We start from the raw sequence: 17,758 nt of genomic DNA on the forward strand, positions 1-17,758 counted from the left end.
TATATCGAATATTTATTTCAAATTGAAATAATTATTAAAAAAAATTTTCTATATTTTAAAAAATAAAATTTAAAATAAAAAAAAATATTTTATTTATATAAAAATTATTTGATGAAAAAATATTTAATATAATATTTAAGGAAAAAGTATTCTTTTTTTTAATTTGATTTAGAAAGTATTTTAATTTAAGTGAAAAGATAAATGCTTATCAATTTTATTTGAATTTTGTACTGTTTAAAGTGGATGATGTAAAAAAATTTTTCGATAATCAATTGATACTGGTTTTAGTGATAAGATTTTCAAAGTGTTGCAAATTTTTTTCCTTGACAAAAAAAAATAATAATAAAATTGTTGAGAATTAAACTTGCAGGATAATAATTAAACAAATAAAATCGTAATTCGGGTTTAATTTTATTTTATTATTATTTTCTTTTTTTTTGGAATTCTCTAAAATTCTAAAATCACAATTTTCAAAAATAATAATATTTTATATGTACATCTTTATTTTTAATTAGTTCTCTTTTTATTGAAAATTAATTTGCATACACTTGAACGAGAAAATGAATTCCATGACCACGTTGACTTTTGAATCTAAGTGTAACGTTTGTTTTTCCCACACCTCCTTTTTCTAATGTAACATAGGCTCCAGTTCCATCTGTTTTTTGATCGTAGGCAGCAAGTTGTGTTATATTTTTATGATTTTGAACAATAAATGTAGCACGTTGTGTGACAACTTGAAACGTTTTTGCTGGTACAGTTAAATTTTTTTGTATTACAAGTCGATCACCAGGTCGTCTTGTTCCAATAATGAAATTATGTGAAATATTTTTTCCACGATTATAATTACTTCTGCCTGTTATTGGTGAAACATTTGTAATTAACACTATCGCTGTCGCGAATAAAAGAACAAAAATAATTTTCTCGTAAGCCATATTATTGTTCTTATTTTTTAAAAATTAAATTCGAAAACTAATTAAAAAAATATTTTAATATTAAAAAAAAATAGATTTTGTCTTTTTTGGACGTGTGCTCTTTTATCTAAAATCGTTTAAAGACTGTTGTAAATTGATGAGCGCAAATGGCTTTTATGTAGGTCTCGCACGACAATTGGGGCTTATCAATTTTTTTATTTTAACATTAAATCGTCAGACATAAAGTGCTTCTACTAACTTTATTTTTTCTACATAAATTTATGAGTCACCTTTCGATGACACATTTGATTTGTATGATAAGATTTTCAATAATTATCGTTAAAATTGATTTAAAATCATTTTTTTTTTTATATTATGAATGTTTTTTTAGTTAACACATTATAAAAATATTTATGACGGAATTTTTTTTTGAATTATTATTATTATTATCGTTGTTGTATTAATATTACTATTTTTATTAATATTATTATTATTATTATTATTATTATTATTATTATTATTATTAATTTTTATAATCTATTTTTGTATTAATTGAAAAAAATTGATGTTTCGAATTTTAATAAAAATTAATAATAATCTTATCCAGTTTTCAATATTCGATATTGTAGTTTATTTACGAACTTAGTGAATAATTATTAAATAAAGGAAATTTAATTTTATTCCATGTAAGATATTTTATTAAATAATAAATATATTTATAATGTTATAAAATTGTAATATTTATTTGGTAAATTTTTCGAATGCTTTAAAAATAAATCGATTTTTCAAATGAAAATTAAGTTAAATTATATTTAAATGGAATATATATCAGTATTATAATGTTTTAATACCTTGATATAATTAGTGAAAAAGTATTTTCTTTTTAAATTGTTTTTTAATTAGATTTTACTCATAACTGTAAAATGTCAAAAAGTAAATTTAATAATCATTTAAAAAATATTTTTTTATTATTATTGTTTATTTATTTAATTTAAATTTATTATTTAAATAAAAAAATTAAATATTTAGATAAATACTAATATAAATAATTTAAATAATAATATAAAAAAGTAAACTTGGTATAATTAATTAAAATACGAAAAAACGGTTAATAAATTTTTTTTTGATTTTCTACTACAACAATTAAAATGATTCTGGCAAGAATTTTTTAGAATCCACAGGGAATGTAAAAATAATAAATTGTTATTAATTTTTAATTATTTATTATTTTAAATTATTAATTATTAATTTAATAAATTTTCACTTTTAAAACGTGCTTATAATATTGTCTATCAATAATACATAAAATTTTTTTAAAAATAATTATCGTGGTTAATTAATTTGATTAATTTTATTTTAATTAATTAATATAATTTATTTATTAATTTTATTTTAATTAATTAATATAATTAATTTGATTAAATTATTTTAATTAATTAATTTGATTAAATTATGTTAATTAATTAATTTGATTAAATTATTTTAATTAATTAATTTAATCAAATTTCATGTAAAAAAAAATTGATTTTCAATAATAATTTCTGCGTCCATAAATTTTAACAACAAAATTAATGCCATGTCCACGTTGTGATTTAAAACGAAGTTTAACATTTTGTGATCCTGGTCCTCCATTAGTAAGTGATGCATAAGCACCATTTCCATTGGTTTTTTGATCCAAAGCCTCAACTAGTGTAATAATTGAATATGTTGGCATATTAAATGTTTCTTCAACAATGACTTTTCTAAGCCATTTGGATTCCTTGACAATATTCTTTTGAAATAATAATTCATCACCGGGTGCTCTTGATCCAACTCTTAAATTATGAGTTTTATTTTCTGCCTCTCTCACATAACGATTATTATGCTCATTTGGCATACCATATGAATTCATTGCCAATGCAACAATAAATGTTGCAACAATGAAAATATATTTTTTTCCTTCCATTGTTTTTTTTTTAAATTTCTCTTCCAAAAAAATCCTGTAAAATTAATTTATTTTATTTCTTTATTTTTTCTCTATGTAATTTTCTGGCGAAATTTTATTAATAATATTGTTTTTTGGCTTACAGTTTTTTTTTGTTGGTTTTTGTGAAAGACGAAATTTCCTGTTGATTCTTCTTCTTTTGATGAGTAGTTAACACTTAATGAAACAAAGTCTGTTTAGTGAGTGTCTTTTTATTTGAACACTTTCAAAAAAAAACACATTATCTTTATCTGATCAGTCGATTTGTCTTCGTAATAGATTTATTATTAGTGGAGAGGGAAAAACCTTCTTCATATGGTAATTATTTCAAAGAAATGACTAATTTTTATAATAAAAAAAAAAATGATTCATGTGTCATTTTTTTTTAATTTTTTTAACAACAAATGATTTCACAATTTTAAGGTGTTAATAAAGATAATTTTTTTTTATCAAAACTGATACATTTATAATTTAGTACACAATAATTAGATAGTATAATTGTTTTTTACGGTTTTTTTCCATTTATTAAAATTTTAAATAGATAACAAACTATATCTATATCTGTTGAATAAATTAAAAATAATTTTTAAAAATTGTAGGAATACTATAAAGTTTTTTTTTTTTATTTAATTATTCAAATTTATAATTTATAAATTTTTATTATACATAATTGATTAAAATAATAAAAATTATTATTAATTTTCTAATTAGGATAATTAATACGAAATCTTAAACATTTTTTAAAAAGTAAAAATTAGCCATTTTTTTTTTGGAAAAATTAGCGTCCAAATAGTTCAACAACAAAGTCGATACCAAATCCTCGTTGTGATATGAATTTCAATAGTACATATTGAAATCCAAGACCTCCGGAAATAATGAAAGCATAAGCACCAGTTCCATCGCTTTTTTGATCATAAGCGGCAATTTTTGTGATTTTATAATTATTATATAAAGTAATATTTTTCTCAAAAGTAATTATTTTAATTAATTCAGGAACTATATAAATATAATCTCTTGTCATATCGCTATCACCTGGTATTCTCGAGCCAACAATTAAATGATGTGATTGATTTCCTCTTACTCCAAAATTTGACAATGTCACAATAAATGTTAAAAGAAGAGAAATTTTTTTCATCTCCATTGCTTTTATTTTTAAATTCAATTCTTCACAATATTTAAAATTTTTTTTAAATTTTTAAATAATTTAAATGATTTTAAAAAACGAATGTAACTAATTAATTTCTCATACAATAATGAAATGCGACTTTCGTTTTAAAAATCTTTTTTATAATGCATCTTATCTTTATTTTATTCACAAGTTTTTTATTTGCGAAACATAAAACAAAACAGGAAAGTCTCTCAAATAATAAAAAGTGAATATTTTATTGCGAAAAAAAAAATTGTTTTCCCTAATTATTAAAAAAAAACAAAATTTGCTAATTATAATTGATAATTAATGTAAAAAAAAATTATAATTTTTAATAAATTTCTACTGTCTTTATTAACAAATAAATAATAATTTATTTATAATAATTTCATTAACAGAAAATATTTACAAATAATTTTAGTTTTATACAAAAAAAAAAAACTGCTTTTCTATTTTTTTTTTAATGCAGAAAAAATTAACGTCCATAAAGTTCAACAATAAAATTAATTCCATGTCCTCGTTGTGATTTAAATTTCAATCTAACCATTTGATTTCCAGGACCACCATTAAGAAGTGAGGCATAGGCACCATTTCCATTTGTTTTTTGATCATATGCAGCAACTTGTGTTATTCTTTCATAACGTGTGACATTAAATGTTTTTTCCACAATTACAACTTTCATCCAACTGGAATTTTTCACAACATTTTGCTTTAAAAGTAATCTATCGCCTGGTAAACGTGCTCCAACAATTAAATGATGGGATTTATTTACTGCTCTTGCATATCGATTATTATGCTCCTTTGGAATTGCATATGAACTCAATGATAATGCAACAATAAATGTTAAAATAAAGAAAATATTTCTTTTCAATTCCATATTTGCACTTTTTTGGTTTCCTTTTTTATGTTTTGTAACAAAATTTTTTTTATTTTGTTGAAAAAAATAATTTATAATAAAAAATTCTTTCACTGTTTCTGTTAGCGTAATTAACACTTGACTAAGTTGAAAATGTGTAAAATGAGTGCACTTATATTTTACTGATTACTTATCGGATCTTATCTGATACTAGATTCTTCGGAAAAACGCATTACTAAAAGTCATACTTTTTTTTATAAAAGTGTATAGATAAAAAAAATAAAAAAAAAAATAGTAATAAAGAAATACTTCGATAATCTGATAATTAGGTAAATTCCAATAGTTTTCTGCAAAATTTTCTTCCAATTAGAAAACTACTCTGACGCAATTGTTAAAAATTCGAAAAAAAAGTATTTTTAATTTATTCTTAATTTTATCTAATTAAAAAAAAAAAAATTACAAAAATCCCCCTTAAAAAAGAACCATGATAGTTTTTTCAATATATTCTAAATTTATATAAAAAAAAAATATAAATGATCTCATTCGAATAATTACTAGTCACCAGGTGTACTGATAAAAAAAAATTTCCTCATTCATTCTTTGTGTGTGTGTAAGTACAGGATAAATATACATTTAAGAAATTTGTCGACAATTCTCGAAACAGTGTTATTTTTATGATAATGAAATATTCATTATTACTTAATAAAATTTATATCATTTCTAAAAAAAAATTATCAATTCCGCAAATAATTGTAAATTCGGTAGCATGATTATCATATTATGATATTTTCAGTGAATCATAATAAAATATTAATCATTTTTGTTATAACTGAAAATAAATCTGACGAAATATGTACGTCATCAAAATTTCATAAATAATAAATAAAGAAATTATATTAATTATTAATATAATTATTATTGATTTTCTATAATATGAAAAAGGAGAAAATAAAATTCTTATAATTAAATTTAAAAATGTCACGTTCTATATTTTCAAAAGATTTGAATATTTTCATAAAACATGGAATAATAATTATTATTATTATTAATAGTTTAATAATAAAATATAAAAACTCGAAGTTCATCATATATATATAGGCTATGTTTGTGAACGCCTGATACTAGCTTGTTAAAAGCTATCATAATACACGCGGAGAACTACTTAACCCACAAACTTCTAAGTGCTTTCACTTTATAAAGGGTCTCGCATTCGCCACATTTTGGCCCAATGCAAATTACATTCAATAAGACATTCTTATTTCCATTTGAACGACAACGCAATTTTCATCTCGAGACCTCTAATGACTTCACTTATTATATTCTTTTCAGTATAAAAAAAAAAAAAATAATAAATTTCTATCAAAAATATTAGTATTTTTTCTAACTTACCAAATAGAAGAGCGACTTTTTTTCCAAAAAGATGTCGACATCCTTACCTGAAAAATAAAAACAATCATCTAATTAATAAAATAATAAAATTAATTATGGTAACAATGAAATTTTAATTATTATATAAAAAAACTAAAAAAAAAATTAATGAGAATAATAATAATAATAATAATAACAAAAATAGTAATAACAACAATAATAATACAAATAATAATAATAATAATAAAATTTTATATTATTTATCGAACAATAATAGTCACTATTTAATTTTTCAACTTTTTCAATATTTGACAAATGGAGTAAAAAATTAAAAATTCCAAAATCAACGTTGTCTTACCAAAACACACTATTTCTACTGTGGAAATATTTTCCAAGTTCTTTGAGTTCGAACCATTTTGGATTTTAAAGTAAAGATACTCTCATCGTTTTTCGTTTTCTTTTTTTTTTTTTTTTTTTTTTATTATTTAATTATTAAAACACGAATAATAATTCTAACAATTTACAGAACTCTCGTATTAAAACGCAAGCATCGTGGTTTCATTAAACGAAATGAAGAGGGTGCATAGTGAATTTAAGCTTTCATAGTTTATTAACTATTTCTACGTATCCGCGTGCAGTTTAATTAAAATAGAGCTTACATATAAAATTACTGTAGCTCATCAGAAAGACGAGCTTCCTTTATCTATATAATTTTCAATTCTCGTTTGTTCATTAATAATAATAATACAAATAATAATTATTGTTATTATTATTATTTTTTATTATTATTATTATTATTATTATTATTATTATTATTATTATTATTATTTTATTATTACATAATAATTCTTTTTTTTATATTATTTAACTTATTAATATTCTTTATATTTAAAAAATTTATAACAAAATTAAAATTAAATGAATAATTATAAAATTATGTTAAATAAAGGAAAAATTGAAAAATTCAAATAAGATAAAAATGAGAAAAAGAAATAAAATATTAATTATAATAAATATTAAATATTGATATAGAACTGAATGAATTAAAATGTGAATAAATAAAAGAGATCTAAAAGGGATTTTTTTTTAAATTTAACAGAATTAAAAATTTAAGAATTTCAAAAACGTGCAAGTAAGGAATTAAACAAATTTTAAGAAGAATAGTGATAAATTTTTAATGGCGAAAAAAATGAAGGAATCAAAAAAGAGCAACGAGCAAAAAGAATCTAAAAAATATTCAATTTAAAAATTATAAAAGAATACTCTCTAAATCTGAATTAGTAAAAATGTTTACTAATTTAAATTAGTAATTCACTTTTTGCTTTAGAATTAGTTAAATTTTACTAATTGTTAGTAAAAGTTACTTATAATTAGTAAAATTTTACTAATTGAGAAGCAAAAAGTGAGTCACTAATTCAAATTAGTAATCTTTTTTACTAATTCAGATTTAGAGAGTATTTATGGAAATTTGAAAAAATAGAGTAAATTAAGACAAAAATATTGCGAAAAATATATTTAAAAAAAAAATAAATAAACTTCATATACGCCTTTTGGCTTGATTAATCGAAATAATATTTAATAACTAAACGTATATATATATATATATATGTATTGTATATATACTAGTATATATAAAGTGTGTAACATAAAACAAGAAATTGATTAGTTCATAGAAAAACTTTTTCCGTAAATTTTTACAGCGATTGCAACGTGGTTGTAAACTCCATAGGTCGTAACTTTTCTCCAATATTAGTCCATGCAGATTGGCGGTTTACAATAATTCTCTGTATAGATGCATCAAGAATTATACGATCAATTTTTTTCTCTCTTTTCTTTTTTTTTTTATTAAACTCCCCTACTACATTATTATTTAATAATGTTGAATTTTATGTTCTCTCGCGCAGTTTATAGGGTATATTTTTAGAATTTCTAAAAATTATAACATAAAAAATTACTATTACCAAATTACTGTTTTTAAATTTCTACTATTAAATTATCTTAATTATTATAAAATTAAATTTAATAACTTAAAAAAATTTAAAATTTTTAAATTTAATTTGAAAAAAAATTATTTACAGTCCATAATTTGGCAAATCTTTTTTTTTTTTAGTAATTTGTTTTTGTCAATAATAAACCTGTCAAATTTTTGTTGTTCAATGCGTTTTTAGTATACGTCCATTATATTCGTAAACAAAAGAATAACAGTTATTATTATATGCGTTCACTTAAAACAATGTCCATATATCATATTAAATGAGTGACGTATTTTGAAAAAAAAAAATATATATATATATATATGTAACAAAAAGGATTAATATAATGAAGTGTTGGACAGTAAAAACAAATTTAAGAATAGTATTTTTCCAATTAAGTTGAATGATGGATGATCCCTCGTAAAATCATCTTTCTCACTCTCCTGACCGTCCACTCTTCCGGAAGAGAGAGTTGAGAGTTAAAGGTAAGCAAACTTGAAATAGCCGGGGCGGAAGGTATAGAAAGCAGGAGCTACAATTAGGAAACGTTTGTCCGTTTGAGTTTACTAAAGGATCTCTAACTAGCTTAAGCAATCTATCTGTTTACAACTGTCTTATATATTTGATATAATTATTTCAATTTGGAATAATGTTTATACATATATTTAAACATTTTTTTTTTCATTCGATGATAAAAATTATTTTTTACTAAGAAAAAAAATTTTATATTTTCTAAAAGAAATATTTTTTTATTCTAGAAAAAGAAATATTTTTTGTCGAACTACTGATTTATATATATTTATTTATATTTATATATTTAATTAAATTACTGATTTATACAAAAATTACAAAATCAACAAAGTTTTGTCTGACTAAAACTGACTTTTACTACTGATGGTAAAAAAATTTCTAGTGGAAAATAATTAATACTACTGAAATAAAAATTATAATTTTTTTTTGAACTAAAATATTTTGCCTGACTGCAATTTACTTTTACTACTGCGTGAAAAAAATTTATTGTCTGACTAAAACGGTTTTAAACTACTGATAATAAAACTGATCGGAAACATTTTGTCTGACTACAGAGACTTTTACTACTTTAAGCAAAATTTTGTCTGGTCGAAATAATACTGATAAAAAAAATTACAAAAATTCAGCAAAGTTTTGTCCAACTAAAACTGACTTTTACTACTGATGGTAAAAAATTTTCTGGTGGAAAATAACTAATACTACTAAAATAAAAATAATATAATTTTTTTTTTAACTAAAATATTTTGTCTGACTGCAATTTACTTTTACTACTGCGTGAAAAAAATTTATTGTCTGACTAAAACGGATTTAAACTACTGATAAAAAAATTACAAAAATTCAGCAAAGTTTTGTCTAACTAAAACTGGCTTTTACTTCTGAGGGCGAAATTTTTTCTAAACGAAAAATAATAATATTATACTGAAATAAAAATAATTTTTTGGGCCCTTTTGTTTTAAAATTAAAAAAAGTTTCTGTCTGACTATAATTTACTTATACTACTGCGTAGAAAAAAAATTTGTCTGACTAAAATGGATTCATACTACTGAGAATAAAATTACTAAAACGGATTTATGATAAAAAAAGTTACAAGAATTCAGCAAAGTTTTGTCCAACTAAAACTGTCTTTTACTACTGAGGGCGAAATTTTTTCTTAACGAAAAATAATAATACTATACTGAAATAAAAATTATTATTTTTTGGGCCCTAAATTTGTTTTGAGATTAAAAAAAGTTTTTTTCTGACTGTAATTTACTTTTACTACTGCGTAGAAAAAAATCTGTCTGACTAAAACGGATTCATACTACTGAGAATAAAATTGCAAAATCAGCCAAATTTTGTCTGACTAAAACTGACTTTTACTACTAAAGGCAAAATTTTCTCTGAACGAAAAATAATATTACTGAAATGAAAATTATAATTTTTTTGAGATTGATTTGAGATTTTTAAAAAATTTTGTCTGACTTTAACTCACTTTTACTACTGATAAAAAATTTCTTGTCTGACTAAAACGGATTTATACTACTTGTACTAAAATTACAAGAATTCATCAAACGTATTTGGCTAAACAATCTTTCAAACTATTAAGAACATTTTGTCTGACCAAAAATGACCAACACTACTAATACAAAAAAAAATTATTTACAATACAAAACAGATGTAAAAAAATTTTTCTTTTTAATATTTAGTTTTTATAGAAAAAAAAAACGATTTTTCCCAACAATACGTAAGGACATAATTTTATAAATCATTGATGGATTAATTACATCAGTTCGCTAATATTACAGAAAGTTATTATCGACTAATCCTTTTGAATTCAATTTCAACTCGATCGAGACTTAAGCTTTTTCTCGGTTGTAATTTGTGGTCCCTGGCACTGATGATAAAATTAAGCTGTCCCCAGCGACTCTATATATATATATATATATATATATTGTTCATTGGCGTTGAAAAAGCAAGAAAACATCCTCACAAAGGATTCTGTGCGAATTCAATTCTCGAATGTAACTGAAAATTGACTGAAAATTGAGATCTAAAGACACTATGAAAAAAAAAAGAAAACTCTTTTTTTCACTCGACCAGTCATAGAACAAAAAATTTATTGAACTGCAATATTCGTTAAATTAAATTTATTGACATTTGTGTCGGGAGACAAAAGCAAAAACAATATATTATTAATTTATCATTCTTTTAATTTCAACGATATCGAAGAAAGAAACTATTCTACAAAAAAAACGAATATTTAATTTTTTTTTCCTTCTTTTTTCGTCCTACAATATTTTTCTTCCTCTTTATATATATAGAGAACCAGACGTCATTTATGGATAACCCCTCTTAATGGATGCAAAAAGCACAAGCGATCAAGGCGGGGCCAAACGGAAGAGGAAATTTTCCTTCTTCCTGATCAACCGGGTCTCCTTTTTATATGTATATATATATATATATATATCTATTGCTCAGTACTTTAGATAGACGATCAATCATCGTATAAAAAAAAATGCGTCGTTTTTTCTTTTTTAATGTAAAAACAACGCTTTTCATAAAAATATAATTTTTTAACAAATATTTTACTAAATATGACAATAAAGTTTGCGTTTTAGGATAATTAACGATGCCCATTTCTTCTCATTGGGAATGTGAAAGCATTTTCATTTTTGAATATCGTGTACACCTTAAAAAAAGTAATCTTCATTCTAGAGGATTCCTCTAAATGTAATGCATATTTTCCTCTTAATTTTGGTATCAAAAGTAATAATCTTAATTTAGAAGGATTTTCCTCTCGAAAAAATCCTCTTAAAGGAAGAATAATATTCTAATATTTTGACAAGTTGAAAATACACAGAAAATTAAAAGGCATTAAAATAAGCTGCAACGCTTCTTATTTTAATCCAATTTTGCTTATTTTAATACCAAAATGGATTAAAATAAGCAAAATTGGATTAAAATAAGAAGCGTTGCAGCTTATTTTAAGGCCTTTTAATTTTCTGTGTAACCGTAATACACAGGTTTTGAATAAATTATTAGACAATAATAATGGTTATGTATTGATAATAAAATACAGTTTTGACACATTGAATTAAATGTTGATATCAAAATCTCAACAAAAAAAATTCCTAGTGTTATTAATGTCAAGAGAACCAATAATTTTTTTAAATTTGAATAATATAATAAATATTTAATAAGATTTAATTATTTACATTCAAAAAAAGGTAAATTATAATAGATTCCTGGAATAAAGAATGAAATATGAATTAATAAATGAAGATTCATCGAGAGGTTATATTTTCTGTATTTATACCTCCATTCAATATATCCACCCAGATTTAAATCATTTAGTAAATCTTCGAGTCTCTTTTTCATTTTGGTCTTTCGATTTATAACACAACACTATTATATGACAAAATACGAAAATTGACAGTTTCGAAAAACAAAAGCGCAAATGTCAAAACAGGAAAAAAATGTAATCGATATCATGTATTTACTTTTCCTTTTTTCAAATATACTAAATTTCAACATTTAAATGCAAAATTACTCCTTTTGTCATTGTTCCATTACAACAAAAATATTCTACAGTGAAATGGAATATTCGTATTTTAAAAGAGGAAATATTCAGAGGATTTTAGAAGAGGAATTTTCCTCTAAATTTAAGATTACTTTTTTTTTGGGTGTGATATTAAACTAAATTTTGAATTGTCTGACTGAAACTATACTTCTTCTACTTGATACAATTCAACACACAAAAAACAAATACTGAATACTGAATCTTAAAATCAAAATGCCTTAAAACTAATGTAATTTTAATCTTAAAACTAGATTAAGTCAATTTTAGGGCTTAAAATCATACACTCAAGGCTGAAATTCAGTAAAAATGTTTCAAATGTTAACGGTTTTAGACAAAAGTGAACTGAAAGTAAGTATTATTTTTTAGTGAAAAAGTACCAAAATTTTTACTAAAAATTTATTTTAATTTTTCAACATTAAATTAATTTAAAATATTTTGTCTCGATACAACTATTTTTTTTTACTAATATATATTGTAATAAAATAAAAAATATGTCTGATTAAAACGGTCTTTTTCTACTTTTTTTTAAATAAAAGAAAATTTTTATTTTTTTTTACCAAAATTGTATTTTACTACTTTACTTTATTTTTATATTAGTAAAAAAAAAGAAAAAGTTTTTGTCTGACTACAAACTGTCTTTTTCTACTGATACATAAATAATTCTATTTTCCTATATGGAAATTAGTGAAGTGAAGAAAATTTGATTTAGTGTCAACACTAACATATAGTTAGGTGGAAAAAAATGATTTTTTTTTCGCTTCCCCCATTTTTTTTTTTTTTTTTCGACTGTGTCGAGCTTGAATTATCTTATCTAATATTGAGTCTGGCAGGAGAAGATATATCATTCAATATCGGTAGAAACTATCAATGGAGAAACCAAGGAGCCGTCCAAAGAGTTCTAACGATGATGTATCGTGGCAACTCAGGACCCTAAGTTGAAGGTACACTCTTTCTCGTCTGTCACGAGCAGCATCCCCCCCACATAAACCCCGCTGAGTTACGAACTCAAATGACTGCCCAGTCGTTCATCATATAACTCGCAAAACACACATCCTAGAAAAATTAATTCATCGATTTAAAAACTATCCCCAATTAATTCGCATAGCGAAATAGAATTTTTTTTAATTTACACTTCGCAATAAAAAAAAAAACTTTCTACTCTATATTTCAATTAGAATTCAATTAAATCATTCGAAATTGTACAGAAAATTTTATACTTTTGATTTTTATGGCAAATTTTAGTTTAATTTGAATAAAAAAATTTTAATTTAATTTGGATAGAAAATTTAAATTTAATTTGGATAGAAAATTTAAATTTACCATATGTAGGGTAAATTTTAATTTACTTTGTATAGCAAATTTTCATTTATAATTTGTATGGAAAATTTTATTTGCATAGCACATTTTAATTTAATTTGAATAACAAATTTTAATTTAATTAGGATAGAAAATTTAAATTTACCATATGAAGGGTAAATTTTAATTTACTTTGGATAGCAAATTTTCATTTATAATTTGTATGGAAAATTTTATTTACATAGAAAATTTTAATTTTAATTTGTATGGAAAATTTTATTTACATAGAAAATTTTAATTTTAATTTGTATGGAAAATTTTAATTTATAATTTGTATATAATATTTTCAAATTAATTTGTTAAAAAAATTTCCAAATTTAAATTGTAATTTTTAAATATTTAAAAAAATTAAATAAATTTTTCCCCTCAGCGCAATTGTCTTTTGTCTTTTAAGTGTCAAAGCAATATATTATATATTGTTTTCTTTATCCGTCATCTCAAAAATAATATATATATATATATATATCTATATAACCATTGAGATAAAAGTGGTTTATGTTGTCAACACACACACACACATATAGTATATACTTTGCAAAAAAAATATCGAGAACACTCTTGAAAAGTTTAAGTAACATTGTCTTTGTAACACAAAAGCGTTTTAAAAACGAGGACAAGTAAGTAATCGCATTCTCTTTCATTGAATGAATTTTTCTCAAGAAGAAAATATAAAGTATAATGAATCGATTTCATTTTCTTTTCATTAACACAAAAAAAAAGTGAAAGAAAGAAAAGAAAAGAAAGCATTTATATTTCCTTTTCATTTGAATTGTGATAAAGTAACTTTTTGCATAATGGGTTTTTTTCCTTTTAAAGAAGTGTTATAAAAATAAATATAAATATATAGGTTAAATTTCACATTTAATGACACATTTTACAATATTAGTTTTTTTTTGTAAATTGTGACATATTCAACTGTTATATATATTATAATATTATTAATTATATATAATTTTTTTTTATTTTCATTAATAGTATTATTATTAATATTATTATTAATAGTATTATTATTAATATTATTATTAATATTATTATTAATATAATTATTAATATTATTTTTTTTTGCTAATGTTTATTTGTTTTTCAATAATTTTCTACTTAATTATATTAATAATCCCAAATAATTTAAATAATTACATAAATTGATCACTAAATATTACAATTACCAAAAAATTTTAAGTAAATAAAATTATTTATTTATTTATTTACATATATACGGACAGTATCGTAATTAATTAATTATATGATTAATTAATGTTAATATAAATTAATTAATCATACTATTAATAAACATAATAATAATAATTATAATAAGTTATAATAATTTAAATATTCAATCTTTTGAATATTAGCTTAATGAAAAATATATCTAAATAACAAATTGATTGGATTTTCAATTAAATTAATTGATATTTTAACAAATTTGTATTTTTCTGACAATTTTAAACATGACGCGACATCTCTAATCATTTTGTTAAACCTTCTACAACTTTTTCAACTCCTATGATACATGTCATCGATTTTGAAAATTGAATTTTTTTTAAATTATTCGATTAAAAAATATTTTAATGTACAATTAAAAAATAATTACAGAAAAATAACAAAAAAGAAATTTTTTTAATAATCTTAATAATAAAGTAAAAATTATTATTTTAAAATCAAAAATTTATTCTTTAAATAATAATGAAAATAAATTTCTTTTTTATAAAATGCAAAAAGAATATAATTAAAAAAATTTTTTTCAGCTTTATGCAATGTACACCCTCTCGTGTTTGCAAGTGGCATATGAATTTTTGAATCGCGAATGGATTTATTTAATTTATGGTGAACAGAAAAAAAGCAGTTATAAAACATTAAAAACCCGAATTGGTCATTTATATTGTTATATATTGAATTTAATAAATTCTAAATATCACAATGAATGGTGTTCAAAGGATAATTATAAATTTTTAATTATTATTACAGTCACGAGTCTTGGAATTCTGTAATATACAAAATTTTTTTATTAATTATTATTATAAAAACTAAAAAAAAAATGTTTTTTTATATTTTATTTATATATTTGTTGAAAAATTCATATCCCTTTTTTAGTTATATAATATAATTCTTTACAGTTTTACAACTTACAAGGTAATGAAAATTTTACACTCGCCAAAAAATATAAAGAATATTATGAAATCACAATGGCTAAGATATAAAAATTCCAACAAGATATCTTTTACTTTTAATGAGAATAATAATAATAATAATGAAAGAGCTCAAATAACAGATGATTTTCCCAGTGGGACATCTTTAACTGCCATTGTAAAACCGACAATTCGAAATGGCAAAATAAAAAGTTAAGAACCGAAAAAATGCAATTTCTTATATCAAAAATTAATAAATATTATTTATTCTATTTATTAATTTTATTTAGAAAATTTTTCACTTATTTTTTCAAATTTCTTATTATTATGTTATCTTTGTTTCTGTAGATCATAGAAATTTTGATAACGAAAACTCTTCAGATTCTGAAGTTAATGAATCATCAATTGACAGAATCGTGGTAAATAAATTAGAATTTATATTTATTATTTTTTTTAATGTAATTATTAATGTAATTAAATTTTTCAGAATTTAGATTTTGTAAAGCCTCTGAAAAAATGTACTTCATCGCTACGTGTTGTAACGAGTAAAGATTCTTTAAATGAACAACTTTTTGATAAATGCAAAACTAATAATTCAAAATCAGAAAATCAAAAGAATAAAAAAGAAATAATTTCAAATCTAATCAATAATAATAATAATAATATGACTTTTGGAGTTCGAGATACGAGTTCAGTTTTTGAAGTTGATGATTGTGTGTCATTAATACAAGATTCAATTAATCCTTATCAGTGTTCGATGTTCACATCACCTGACACAGTAAAATACAAAATTTTATTTTTATCTAATCTCAAATGTAATGTTTTTTTTTCATTTCATTTTCCTAGAAATATTATCATGGAAAAAAACATGATGATGATAATAATAAAGCGATCATTTATTATTAATAGCATTCAATTTGTAAAAATTCCTCTTATGTTTCGGGACATTTTGTGGAAAATTTTCCTGATCTCGATTTGTCACCAATACCAAATATCACGCCAATAAATAACAATTGTCAACAATCAAAAATCGAATTTAATGATAAGGAAGTCACGCACTTAAAAGTAGAAAAATTTAATTGTTTTTTTTTTTGTTGCCAAGGGTAACAGAATAAAAAAAATTCTAATTTCACAGGATAATGAACAAAGTCATGAGAAAGATTCACTCGACGATGAAAATAGAAAAAATTTATCGAATTCAACTCAAAGTGTAAAATGTTTAGAAAAATCGTCAGATTTTTATTTCAGTTGTTGGGATTTTAAATCATTTTTAACGCCAAATGTGAAAAAAAGTAAAATTCCAAAACTTAATTTAAATGCAGAAGAAGAAGAATTACATCTAACGAAACAAAATGCACCTGCTTCATCAGGTATTAAAAAGAAAATTAAATAAATTTTTAGAAATAGATGAAAATAAAAAATAAATGATAAACACATCAGAAATTGACATTTGAAGGATCAAAAATTCCAATTCCTTCGAGAAAATCGAATGTTTTTTCAAAAGACGAATCAAATGAACATTTAAAAAAATCAGAATTATTAATGAGAATCAATAAAAATAAAGGTATAATGAATTAATTAATATTCAAGAAAAAAAATATCCTCTTAATTTGTTTCCAAATTCAAAATAATAGATGACAATTTACGCTCGGGAGAATCGGAACTTTCTTTAGAAAAATTTGTGCAGCTGGAAATTTCAACAGGATGCTGCAATCTCAATCAACAATCATTTAAAAGACCTGAAAAATTCTAAAAAACAAAATTTGTTGAAAATCTTTTTTACTTCTTTTTCTTTGGAATTTTTCAAATACATAGATAACAATACCAAGAAATACGATTGTAAATTTGTGAATAAACACTTATGAAATTCAATAATAAAAACATATTAAATCTTCATAAGAATGATAGTTTTTATTGTGTACATACACTGAATCACTTATTAAAAGTAGTTTACAAGAATTTCATAAA

General features: G+C 21.9%; 5 protein-coding genes across 6 annotated transcripts; 1 reads left to right on the forward strand and 4 right to left on the reverse strand.

Annotated features, from left to right (window-relative positions):
- Positions 1 to 398: 398 nt before the first annotated feature.
- On the reverse strand, positions 399 to 1,068 carry LOC127285654 (probable salivary secreted peptide). The gene has a single exon (XM_051311775.1). It carries the CDS (start codon positions 930 to 932, stop codon positions 534 to 536), a length of 399 nt encoding a protein of 132 aa, XP_051167732.1. The 5' UTR covers positions 933 to 1,068; the 3' UTR covers positions 399 to 533.
- Positions 1,069 to 2,247: 1,179 nt separating this feature from the next.
- On the reverse strand, positions 2,248 to 3,135 carry LOC127285651 (probable salivary secreted peptide). Its single transcript, XM_051311773.1, has 2 exons — positions 2,979 to 3,135; positions 2,248 to 2,890 (listed from the first exon to the last, which is right to left on the reverse strand). The coding sequence occupies exon 2, from the start codon at positions 2,854 to 2,856 to the stop codon at positions 2,440 to 2,442; it is 417 nt and encodes a 138-aa protein (XP_051167730.1). The 5' UTR covers positions 2,857 to 2,890; positions 2,979 to 3,135; the 3' UTR covers positions 2,248 to 2,439.
- Positions 3,136 to 3,302: 167 nt separating this feature from the next.
- On the reverse strand, positions 3,303 to 4,199 carry LOC127285655 (probable salivary secreted peptide). The gene has a single exon (XM_051311776.1). The coding sequence runs from the start codon at positions 4,013 to 4,015 to the stop codon at positions 3,653 to 3,655; it is 363 nt and encodes a 120-aa protein (XP_051167733.1). The 5' UTR covers positions 4,016 to 4,199; the 3' UTR covers positions 3,303 to 3,652.
- A 150-nt stretch (positions 4,200 to 4,349) lies between these two features.
- Positions 4,350 to 5,028, reverse strand: LOC127285652 (probable salivary secreted peptide). The gene has a single exon (XM_051311774.1). The coding sequence runs from the start codon at positions 4,896 to 4,898 to the stop codon at positions 4,497 to 4,499; it is 402 nt and encodes a 133-aa protein (XP_051167731.1). The 5' UTR covers positions 4,899 to 5,028; the 3' UTR covers positions 4,350 to 4,496.
- A 9,118-nt stretch (positions 5,029 to 14,146) lies between these two features.
- Positions 14,147 to 17,742, forward strand: LOC127285646 (uncharacterized protein DDB_G0287625-like). 2 transcript variants are annotated; one of them, XR_007843618.1, is made up of 9 exons: positions 14,147 to 14,281; positions 15,410 to 15,648; positions 15,779 to 16,002; positions 16,139 to 16,209; positions 16,278 to 16,568; positions 16,700 to 16,855; positions 16,926 to 17,160; positions 17,231 to 17,354; positions 17,425 to 17,441. XR_007843618.1 is itself a non-coding variant. In XM_051311768.1 (9 exons), the coding sequence occupies exons 2-9, from the start codon at positions 15,419 to 15,421 to the stop codon at positions 17,541 to 17,543; spliced, it is 1,434 nt and encodes a 477-aa protein (XP_051167725.1). In that variant the 5' UTR covers positions 14,147 to 14,281; positions 15,410 to 15,418; the 3' UTR covers positions 17,544 to 17,742. The 2 variants fall into 2 exon arrangements, 1 of the variants encoding a protein (XP_051167725.1); XM_051311768.1 differs by having other exon boundaries at positions 17,247 to 17,354; positions 17,425 to 17,742.
- The last annotated feature ends 16 nt before the right edge of the window (positions 17,743 to 17,758 follow it).

The sequence above is a fragment of the Leptopilina boulardi genome, unplaced genomic scaffold (genome assembly GCF_019393585.1).
Source record: "Leptopilina boulardi isolate dan_hultmark-lab unplaced genomic scaffold, ZJU_Lbou_2.1 LbouV2_337, whole genome shotgun sequence".
Taxonomy (NCBI): Eukaryota; Metazoa; Arthropoda; class Insecta; order Hymenoptera; family Figitidae; genus Leptopilina; species Leptopilina boulardi.

What these genes read in the sequence shown, in the direction of transcription:
- LOC127285651 (XM_051311773.1), bottom strand. Translation starts at nt 2,856, where the DNA reads ATGGAAGGAAAAAAATATATTTTCATTGTTGCAACATTTATTGTTGCA.
- LOC127285652 (XM_051311774.1), bottom strand. Translation starts at nt 4,898, where the DNA reads ATGGAATTGAAAAGAAATATTTTCTTTATTTTAACATTTATTGTTGCA.
- LOC127285655 (XM_051311776.1), bottom strand. Translation starts at nt 4,015, where the DNA reads ATGGAGATGAAAAAAATTTCTCTTCTTTTAACATTTATTGTGACATTG.
- LOC127285654 (XM_051311775.1), bottom strand. Translation starts at nt 932, where the DNA reads ATGGCTTACGAGAAAATTATTTTTGTTCTTTTATTCGCGACAGCGATA.
- LOC127285646 (XM_051311768.1), top strand. Translation starts at nt 15,419, where the DNA reads ATGTACACCCTCTCGTGTTTGCAAGTGGCATATGAATTTTTGAATCGC. An exon ending in GTCACGAGTCTTGGAATTCT is followed by an intron (nt 15,649 to 15,778) that starts GTAATATACAAA and finishes AATTCTTTACAG; the next exon opens with TTTTACAACTTACAAGGTAA. An exon ending in AAATGCACCTGCTTCATCAG is followed by an intron (nt 17,161 to 17,246) that starts GTATTAAAAAGA and finishes TGACATTTGAAG; the next exon opens with GATCAAAAATTCCAATTCCT.